The following is an 11,514-nucleotide window of genomic DNA, read 5'->3' as shown; positions in this document are numbered from 1 at the left end:
AAAAATCGTGGAAGCATCACAAAGGGCATTCCTTGAGAGTTTTTTTTGTTAGAATCCCTAAAGGATTTTAAACTGGATTACAGCAATATTGAATCTTTTTCGTAGCGAAAATTGAAATTTACAAATATAAATGATGTACCACGAAATGAGACAAATAAATAAAACAATACAAATCTGTTAAAATTACGAAATTTGTGAAAATCTTGATTATTGCGACCGACATTACTTCTGTAAAACAAGTATTTGCTAGGCCCCTCCTAGGCCCCCTCCAGAAAAAAATCCTAGCTACGCCAATGCCTCTTTCACTGTTTTGTTTTGATTCTGCGTTCCGTTCCACAGCGTTCCATCTCACCTCACTCCGTTCCATGAGCTAAATGACGTTTGAACCATTTTTAATCTGAACGACGTACAAATTAGCGGGGTACAGATTAAAAAGTGTTCAGATTAAATGTGGTCAAACCAACGGGGATATCCGGTACACAGCTAAAAAAATGTTGTAAAATTAAGTTTATTTTGATGCACATATTTGGAGCATCAAAATAATCCTAAATTTTAACGACCAATCCATTATTTTTTAATCGAATTCACTTTAAATTTACACGATCATGTCATGTTCAACCAGTTTTGATTGAAAATTGAATGTATATTCATTTAAGTTTACATCATGCTGTAAAAATATACGAATTTTATTTAGTTTTACACTAGACTTCAGTTTACATCACATTTAAAATTAAATATTTTTTTCTGTGTATATATTGCGTAATCGAGCATACCCACATAATATCAATTATGTTATTTTGAACAATTTGAAGTGTTAGTTTGCGATAAATCTGGCATTCTTTTTATGTGCATGTAAATTTTATAATGATTTTACATCAAACACTTTTCTGAGAATTTTGGAATTTTACCTAGAAATCTGTGTCCTATGAAGAGATCCTAAGATTACAGCAACATAAACTTATAAACTTACTAGATTTTTTTGATTCCGGTACTGAGATTGAGAAAATCTCATAAATTCTTAAAGATACCAACATAATTTCAAAAGATCAACAATCCAATCAAATGCCGGATTTAAATATTTCCAGAACAGCTCAAATAATCCCAGAATTATTATGACAAATTTTAATTTCTATCGGAATCCCAGAATTCTTCAGAAATTCCGGAATTTCGAAGGAAGTCCGACAATCTGGGATGCCACAATTCTAACGTAAAGTTCAGTATTACTTTATAAATACCTGGATTCTCACAGTCATCCAAAGATTCCTAAGAAACCACATAATTATCGTAATGCCAAAATTCACGGTAATCATACCGGAGTCTAGATTTGGATTAAATTTTGCACATGTTTTTGGTATGGTAGAATGAGTGTTTTCCGTAGAAAAAACTCGAGAATAACTTTTGAAAATGGCCTATAATTTTTTGCATACAATTTATTTGAGAAATTCTAACTCTGAAACTGTTAATTTCACCGTTATTGAAATCGTTGTTGTCGAAGTTGTGATTGGCAAAAATATTTAAGAATATATGATAAAATTCAAGTTATGACTGACGCGCTGTGAAAATTCCATTCATATCGGTCCATAAATAACTGAGCGTAGCCTAGCAAAGTTGATAATTTTGTATGAAGAATCAAAAGAGTTGCAAACGAGGGGCCCAAACACAAAGGGGTGTAAGTGACATTTTGATCAGTTTAGAGTTTTTTTTTAAAGGGGCGAATGACCTTCAGGTTAAAGTCCCTCTCAAACAACAACAACAAGTTTAAAGTTTAGTAAAATTTTCAGTAACATTTTTAGGTGGTTTTTCCGTCCAACAGGAAAAATAACTTAAATCGCAGAACTTGGTGTGTTTTGTTTTCCTTACAATTTGTGTGGAATGAAAAATTGATGAAAAAAGTAAGAGGTTGTTTCCGAGATACGACCGCCAAGTTGACGTTGGATAACGTTAGCTTCTTCTATTTCCTGATTTAGGACCGTCACGAACTTATGAAAGATTTACCTAGAAATCTAAAAATCTAATCAATTTTCAAACTATTTGTTGCACGTCAGTTCTGATCTATTATGGATATTGAGTGTTATTATTTGGTTGGTTCGGTTAACACTTCAACACCGATAGAACCGGTCGATAGAAGAAGAAGCATGGGCGGTAACTTTTGCTCTCCAAATAAACAGAGAAAGAGTTTTGGGTGATCTGTTTGTAGTATGAAAATGATGTCCGTAATAGGGAATGCATCACCAAACTCGCAACTAATCAATGATCATGACTGCGATAATTGACAAGAAAATTATGAATGAAATGGATCACTTGGGAAATGCGACCGTTCCTTATGAATAATCCCAGAGATAATCATATTCTTTAGCCCTTACATTTAATAGATGGAAATAATATCCTTAGGGGCCATCCATTTATTACATAAAGGTTCATGGGGGAAGGGGGTTTCAGATTTCTCACGCGCCATACAATTTATATTTTAATTTATTTTTATTTCTATACAAAAATCAAAGGGGGCTGTGTACAAGACCCGATTGCATGACGTTAACTACGCTGCGTCCTCGGAAACAGCCTCAAATTGCCGTATTGTCAATTATTCGTAATTAATCAATTATTGTATGATGGAATGAGATGAATTAAGAGATTATAGCAAGTATGTGGTAAACACATTAGGGAATATTATACAAATAACTCTTTCAAACACATTTGTTGGCTCTGAAAAGGGCCGATTGAATTGTTGAATTTGCGTAACACGGACACATTTTGACGGCGCACTGGTTTCAATCCTCCTCGCCCGATGAGATTTGCGATGCGCATGACGATGTGCGCTTCAACAAGCGGCTTTGGTCGATTTTCTTCAGCCATCTCGTACAACAGCTTGCCCCTGGGAGCGAGGAGCTGAGCAGGTTTGGAGAAGCTCTTACCAGCTCGAAAGCGAAAACAGAATGAAACCAGATTCAACGAAGGAGGGATGCTTTATACCCTTAGAATAGCAGATGATGCTCCTCCTTTCATATTCTTCGTTTTCTTATCTGGGAAATAGGCTATATGAAACTGATGTCTGGGTAAGGGATGTACAGATTAGCATTATGCTGTTATTGCAACCCGACGGCACTGCAGTAGCATCCTCGGAAACAGCTCCAAATTGCCGTATTGTCAATTATTCGTAATAAATCAATTATTGTATGATGCTATGAGGTGAATTAAGAGATTATAGCAAGTATGTGGTAAACACATTAGGGAATATTATACAAATAACTCTTTAAAACACATTTGTTGGCTCTCAAAAGGGCCGATTGAGTTGTTGAATTTGCGTAACACGGACACATTTTGACGGCGCACTGGTTTCAATCCTCCTCGCCTGATGAGATTTGCGGTGCGGATGACGATGTGCGCTTCAACAAGCGGCTTTGGTCGATTTTATTCAGCCATCTCGAACAAATTAGGGAATATTACACAATCAACTCTTCAAAACACATTTGTTGGCTCTGAAAAGGGCCGATTGAATTGTTGAATTTGCGTAACACGGACACATTTTGACGGCGCACTGGTTTCAATCCTCCTCGCCCGATGAGATTTGCGATGCGCATGACGATGTGCGCTTCAACAAGCGGCTTTGGTCGATTTTCTTCAGCCATCTCGTACAACAGCTTGCCCCTGGGAGCGAGGAGCTGAGCAGGTTTGGAGAAGCTCTTACCAGCTCGAAAGCGAAAACAGAATGAAACCAGATTCAACGAAGGAGGGATGCTTTATACCCTTAGAATAGCAGATGATGCTCCTCCTTTCATATTCTTCGTTTTCTTATCTGGGAAATAGGCTATATGAAACTGATGTCTGGGTAAGGGATGTACAGATTAGCATTATGCTGTTATTGCAACCCGACGGCACTGCAGTAGCATCCTCGGAAACAGCTCCAAACTGCCGTATTGTCAATTTTTCGTAATAAATCAATTATTGTATGATGCTATGAGATGAATTAAGAGATTATAGCAAGTATGTGGTAAACACATTAGGGAATATTATACAAATAACTCTTTCAAACACATTTGTTGGCTCTCAAAAGGGCCGATTGAGTTGTTGAATTTGCGTAACACGGACACATTTTGACGGCGCACTGGTTTCAATCCTCCTCGCCCGATGAGATTTGCGATGCACATGACGATGTGCGCTTCAACAAGCGGCTTTGGTCGATTTTCTTCAGCCATCTCGTACAACAGCTTGCCCCTGGGAGCGAGGAGCTGAGCAGGTTTGGAGAAGCTCTTACCAGCTCGAAAGCGAAAACAGAATGAAACCAGATTCAACGAAGGAGGGATGCTTTATACCCTGAGAATAGCAGATGATGCTCCTCCTTTCATATTCTTCGTTTTCTTATCTGGGAAATAGGCTATATGAAACTGATGTCTGGGTAAGGGATGTACAGATTAGCATTATGCTGTTATTGCAACCCGACGGCACTGCAGTAGCATCCTCGGAAACAGCTCCAAATTGCCGTATTGTCAATTATTCGTAATAAATCAATTATTGTATGATGCTATGAGGTGAATTAAGAGATTATAGCAAGTATGTGGTAAACACATTAGGGAATATTATACAAATAACTCTTTAAAACACATTTGTTGGCTCTCAAAAGGGCCGATTGAGTTGTTGAATTTGCGTAACACGGACACATTTTGACGGCGCACTGGTTTCAATCCTCCTCGCCTGATGAGATTTGCGGTGCGGATGACGATGTGCGCTTCAACAAGCGGCTTTGGTCGATTTTATTCAGCCATCTCGAACAAATTAGGGAATATTACACAATCAACTCTTCAAAACACATTTGTTGGCTCTGAAAAGGGCCGATTGAATTGTTGAATTTGCGTAACACGGACACATTTTGACGGCACACTGGTTTCAATCCTCCTCGCCCGATGAGATTTGCGGTGCGGATGACGATGTGCGCTTCAACAAGCGGCTTTGGTCGACTTTCTTCAGCCATCTCGTACAACAGCTTGCCTCTGGTGGCGAGGAGCTGAGCAGGTTTGGAGGAGCTCTTACCAGCTCGAAAGCGAAAACAGAATGAAACCAGATTCAACGAAGGAGGGATGCTTTATACCCTTAGAATAGCAGATGATGCTCCTCCTTTCATATTCTTCGTTTTCTTATCTGGGAAATAGGCTATATGAAACTGATGTCTGGGTAAGGGATGTACAGATTAGCATTATGCTGTTATTGCAACCCGACGGCACTGCAGTAGCATCCTCGGAAACAGCTACAAATTGCCGTATTGTCAATTATTCGTAATAAATCAATTATTGTATGATGCTATGAGGTGAATTAAGAGATTATAGCAAGTATGTGGTAAACACATTAGGGAATATTATACAAATAACTCTTTCAAACACATTTGTTGGCTCTCAAAAGGGCCGATTGAGTTGTTGAATTTGCGTAACACGGACACATTTTGACGGCGCACTGGTTTCAATCCTCCTCGCCCGATGAGATTTGCGATGCACATGACGATGTGCGCTTCAACAAGCGGCTTTGGTCGATTTTCTTCAGCCATCTCGTACAACAGCTTGCCCCTGGGAGCGAGGAGCTGAGCAGGTTTGGAGAAGCTCTTACCAGCTCGAAAGCGAAAACAGAATGAAACCAGATTCAACGAAGGAGGGATGCTTTATACCCTGAGAATAGCAGATGATGCTCCTCCTTTCATATTCTTCGTTTTCTTATCTGGGAAATAGGCTATATGAAACTGATGTCTGGGTAAGGGATGTACAGATTAGCATTATGCTGTTATTGCAACCCGACGGCACTGCAGTAGCATCCTCGGAAACAGCTCCAAATTGCCGTATTGTCAATTATTCGTAATAAATCAATTATTGTATGATGCTATGAGGTGAATTAAGAGATTATAGCAAGTATGTGGTAAACACATTAGGGAATATTATACAAATAACTCTTTAAAACACATTTGTTGGCTCTCAAAAGGGCCGATTGAGTTGTTGAATTTGCGTAACACGGACACATTTTGACGGCGCACTGGTTTCAATCCTCCTCGCCTGATGAGATTTGCGGTGCGGATGACGATGTGCGCTTCAACAAGCGGCTTTGGTCGACTTTCTTCAGCCATCTCGTACAACAGCTTGCCTCTGGTGGCGAGGAGCTGAGCAGGTTTGGAGGAGCTCTTACCAGCTCGAAAGCGAAAACAGAATGAAACCAGATTCAACGAAGGAGGGATGCTTTATACCCTTAGAATAGCAGATGATGCTCCTCCTTTCATATTCTTCGTTTTCTTATCTGGGAAATAGGCTATATGAAACTGATGTCTGGGTAAGGGATGTACAGATTAGCATTATGCTGTTATTGCAACCCGACGGCACTGCAGTAGCATCCTCGGAAACAGCTACAAATTGCCGTATTGTCAATTATTCGTAATAAATCCATTATTGTATGATGCTATGAGATGAATTAAGAGATTATAGCAAGTATGTGGTAAACACATTAGGGAATATTATACAAATAACTCTTTAAAACGCATTTGTTGGCTCCGGAAAGGGCCGATTGAATTGTTGAATTTGCGTAACACGGACACATTTTGGCGGCTTTGGTTGATTTTCTTCAGCCATCTCGAACAAATTAAAGAATATTGCACAATCAACTCTTTAAAACACATTTGTTGGCTCTGAAAAGTGCCGATTGAATTGTTGAATTTGCGTAACACAGACACACTTTGACGGCGCACTGGTTTCAATCCTCCTCGCCCGATGAGATTTGCGGTGCGGATGACGATGTGCGCTTCAACAAGCGGCTTTGGTCGATTTTCTTCAGCCATCTCGTACAAATTAGGGAATATTACACGGACGGTGACGGCTGTGCCGCTCGATCTAATGAACCAGAATGACCGCGCTAGCCTCCCGCATGGCAATGACAGCGGAGCACTGGCTGGTAGCGACGATTTCCGGCCGAAAACGATTATGCTGGCTGGTGCACTCAAATGATCGGCTTCAGTTGCTGCGGCTCCGAAATGCGTGGTTCTTCGGTTCTAATGCGTGTTGATTCGCGTCCTATTGAAAACTGAACTGAGGACGCGAATGACTCTCGAAATTTGCTCGCCGACCGTGTTCACAGTCAGACGGCAAAAAGAAGAATGAGGGAAGAAGCAGGGTGCGGTGCGCTTTTATAGTGGGAAGCGGAACCGAAAAATGTGCTTGAACGTGATTGGTTAGATAAGAAAGGGGTCAACGTTTTACGATATTTCAATAGTTTGTTGCTAATAATCAATAGTGTCCTCCATTTGGATCGACGCGTAGATAAATTTCCAATCGATTCATTGATAAATATTGAAAATCTATCGATAAATGACTGAGTTATTAGCGGTCAAAACTTGACCATTTTTCGTTACATGCTCAATTTTTCGTTTTTCTGAATTGTACCCCCATATGTTGCCGTAAGACGTTATCCAACGTCAAAAATTAAGATCGATGTTCTCGAAACTAAGTTCATGTCACTTACACCGTTTTGCTTCTAACCTCCTCAAATGTGTTGTCCAATAGTATAATGACATTTAGTAGATGGAAATAAATCTATTAAGAGATTAGAAAGCTTTAGAATTTCCCCCTTTTTAGCTTATCGCAGTCGTAACAATTTCATTCCTATTTTAAGCTTCAATGCAATTTCAGCACAAGACAATACCGTTCGCCACAAAACATAACACCTCTAACACCTTCTGAAGTTCATTTCCAGAGTGCATCCTTAGAGTGCCCAAGTAGAACTATCATTCTCGTATTTCTCTTCATTCGAAGTCCAGCATTGCAAAACATCCCCCGTTCCAGTCCCATTCATTCACACATTTGCCAACACAACATCTTCATTTATTTTCGCAAAACCGTACAACTATTTTCTTTGATATCAAATCTCACTTATACTCATGTAAATGTATGATAATCGAGTGTAATCATAACACCTTCTTCGATCTTGGACTAGACTTTCTCAGCCGGTATCATCATCATCGTCGTCGTCATAGTGCTTGGACTAGAAACTATCGTTGTCGTCTTGAGAGCTGAACTCCTTGGGCTGCCAGACGTTTTCTTCTTCTCGGAGCCAACGTCGTCGTCATCAGCATTGTGTCTTCTCCGGTGCTTGGTCAAGGCGTTGGATTGCACAAAAGTTTTCGCACACACGTCGCACTTGTGGGGCCTCAGGCCGGAGTGGATCAGGACGTGCCGGAAGAGGTCATACTTTTCCTTGAATGCCTTGCCACAGGTGTCGCAGCTGTACGGGCGCTCGTCGGTGTGCGTCTTGAGATGTCTGAAATATGGAGATGGAAAGGATGAAAATGGTGCCCGTTAGTGATGAAGATTGAATCACAGACAAACAGACGTAACACTTGAAACAAATCTCGATCAAATTCATAGTCACGAGGACATGTACGCCCAATACTAAAATCGATGTGTTTGGCCGACGCGCCAACAGATGGCGGTAGTGAGCAAACGTCAAACACGAACAAAAACAATGCGAGCGCTGCGGGTGGCGGATTGACCACCTACCATATTTTCGAATCAACCGTTAAAAAGGTAGTCGATGGACAACGATGGGAGTGTGACGTCTGTTTGTCTGTGATTGAATTTTACTTGTTCGTTCCAAGAGAATATTATGGACAGACAATGTGATAGGATGCAGCATGTGTGCAATTTAATGAACTGATACAACAGCTCTTGTAAGCTGAAGACAGAGAAGTGCGTAACCTATAGGTCTCGACTTCAGTCTAGTCTAGTACACGACACTGAAGACGGTCTTACAGTTGAGGTCGAAATACGCGTATCTGTCAAAGGATACAAACTCTAGTGGAATTTAATGGTATAGTACTAAATTCGGATTTTCATCTACTTGAAATACTGTTTTTTAACATCGTGTAGAGAAAAAAAATAGCTCTTATTTTTTCACCATCAACGCACCGCTCGTTTTGAATTCTGAGATAACCATCAGAAAGCTGAGAAAAAATGAGTAAGAGCAGTTATAAAAACAAGTTGAGCAATGGTATTAACCCTATCAAATAAACGATTTTCTAAATCATGTTCAACGATTTTGACGTATACAGCGAGAGCAATTAATGCAAACAGATTTTTTCTCACAACAAAAAAAAAAACAGTTTTTAATCGTCGTTTTTTCTTTGTATCGAGTGAATAATAGGAGTATCATTTTGAAAATATATGGCGGTCATCTTGGACTTAGACTTCATCTTGATTTTTGAGTTTTTCACCTTTCACCTACCGCTGAAAAAAAGGTTATGCACCTTCTTCTTCTGGATGACGTTTAGTCCTTACTTGAACAGAGCATGCTTAACTAGTTACATAAGCAGTGAATAGAAATTTACTTTTATAATGTTTTTGATACAAGATCGCTTCTTCGAGATATCTTTGAATTCAATCATAAATAGTATTCATTCTTTCAGGGGCCTTCCTTAGCCGAGTGGTTAGAGTCTGCGGCTACAAAGTAAAGCCATGCTGAAGGTGTCTGGGTTCGAATCCCGGTCGGTCCCAGGATCTTTTCGTAATGGAAATTTCCTTGACTTCCCTGGTCATATAGTATCATTGTACCTGCCACACGATATACGAATGCGAAAATGGCAACTTTGGCAAAGAAAGCTCTCAGTTAACAACTGTGGAAGTGCTCATAAGAACACTAAGCAGAGAAGCAGGCTCTGTCCCCGTTATTTTGTTCATTCTTGTGATAAAAAGTAGGCTGATATGGAACGGAATTTCAAAAAAAGAAATTCGAAAAAGCTTAAACGTATTTTAGGTTGCATGAAAAGCTTTTCAAGAGCTATAATAAGCTTGAGAACGCTTAGGAGAGGTTTAAAATGCTTACACCGTGTCTTTTCTATGTAACTTTATTACAATACAAACTATTGGCACATCTCAAATTTTTACCATTTGCTGCTAGAATCAAATAATCCATCGGATGGTCCAGTGCAAGCATGGAAGTCTTGAAAAAATTCAAAAAATACCTAAAAAGGCTTGGAAGTGCATGAATACCCGAGCAGAAGAACATAACTACTGAATACCAAATTGAGGTATTCCATACCAGCTAATTTCCAATACTTACAACCTCAATGAGGTATGAATGAGCCCTGCATAAGAGGTAAAATACCTTAAATAATATCTCAAGAATATTCTACGAACACCAAACTGATAACTAGATCAGGTATTGTAATACCTCAATAATACTTGATGGTTTTTCATATAAAAGTGAAATTTTCCAATAGTAGTTCAATACCTCCAGCAGTCCTCAATAGCTATCGTATACCAAAATGAAGTATTTTTAATTGTGTTAAACATTTTTTTCAAATACCATCATAATACCAAAATGAGGTATTGATAACTGAGCAATACCTAATTATAGTATGATACCAAAATATGGTATGCATAAGTTATTGGCGAGTTATTCTTTCCTCCTAGGGTAGGCTTAAAATGCTAAAGAAAATCTTTAAAAAGAATGAGAAAAGATTACATATACTCAAAACAAATGAAACACTGTTAGTTAATCTAAATTTGCTCCTAAATGCATAAATGGCTTTGCAGCCTTAAAAAGATTTTGAGAGACATGAAATGATTTACCGTTTTGATTCATATTACGGACAGCTTCAAATTCCGGACACTCTCGTTTGTATGGGAAACATTTCACACGAAATGTTTCAATTTTCGCCGTTCAAAAGTTCTTATTTTCGAGGCTCGTTTTATTTGGTTTTTTCCATAAATATCATTGCAAATTTATAATGCCCAACTACCTTAGACGTCTCTTAAGTGGTTGAAGGATTTCAATTGATGATTTGACTGTTCCATTAATGATTATCATGAGCTGTCCGTAATTCGAATCAAAGCGTCCGGAATATGAGGCAAAAGTGAGGAAGCGTCCGGAATAAGAATCATGAAAAGGCCACACGTTTTGATTTATTTAAAATTATTCAAGTTGCGGACGCGTATTCTTCACCCACCATCCGAAAGTTAAGGGCTTTCGACGCTCAATAACGCTAAAAAATCATACAGAATGATTTATTTTGTACGGTCCAAGCTGGGTCATACTTCACTGAGGCCTTAAGTGTCCGTAATATGAATCAAAACGGTAAATGTTTTTTTTTTCTGTTGACTTGAAGAGACTTAATTTATGATCAAAAGGTTTGAAAAGGCTTCAAAATGTTTTATAAGGCAATAAAAAAGACCTAAAAAGTACAAATGTTTACAAAGCGTGGAAAGGCTTAAAAAAAGCTTATGCTTCAAAATATATGAACAGACTTTGAACTACGTAAACAGGCTTGAAAAAGTCGATGAAAAAAACGTTCGAAATGTACGAAAGACTTAAAAAGACTCAAAAATTGTTTGAAAAAGCTGCGTTTTTTTACGTATTTTCTGAACCCTCTGAGAAGTAAATCTAATAAAAATGATCAAAAGTAAATTTGAGTATTTCTTATCATTTAATTTTGTATGTTTTGTTAATCATTTAACAAATACGCAACACCCAAAGAAGCAGTCATCTTTAATGTCAGTC

The 11,514-nt window shown here is 38.7% G+C and overlaps 1 protein-coding gene across 1 annotated transcript in view; it reads right to left on the bottom strand.

Annotated features, from left to right (window-relative positions):
- Positions 1–7,819: 7,819 nt before the first annotated feature.
- The window catches only part of LOC5571209 (zinc finger protein 676), a 38,791-nt gene continuing 35,096 nt past the window's right edge, over positions 7,820–11,514 (bottom strand). Inside the window, exon 5 of the mRNA XM_021853167.1 lies at positions 7,820–8,277. Coding sequence (XP_021708859.1) covers positions 7,950–8,277 — 328 coding nt within the window. The 3' untranslated portion in view covers positions 7,820–7,949. The remainder of the gene's footprint in view (positions 8,278–11,514) is intronic.

The sequence above is a fragment of the Aedes aegypti genome, chromosome 3 (assembly GCF_002204515.2).
Source record: "Aedes aegypti strain LVP_AGWG chromosome 3, AaegL5.0 Primary Assembly, whole genome shotgun sequence".
Lineage (NCBI taxonomy): Eukaryota > Metazoa > Arthropoda > Insecta > Diptera > Culicidae > Aedes > Aedes aegypti.
Note: the sequence above shows the minus strand (reverse complement) of the source record. Positions and strands in the feature narration are given on the sequence as shown.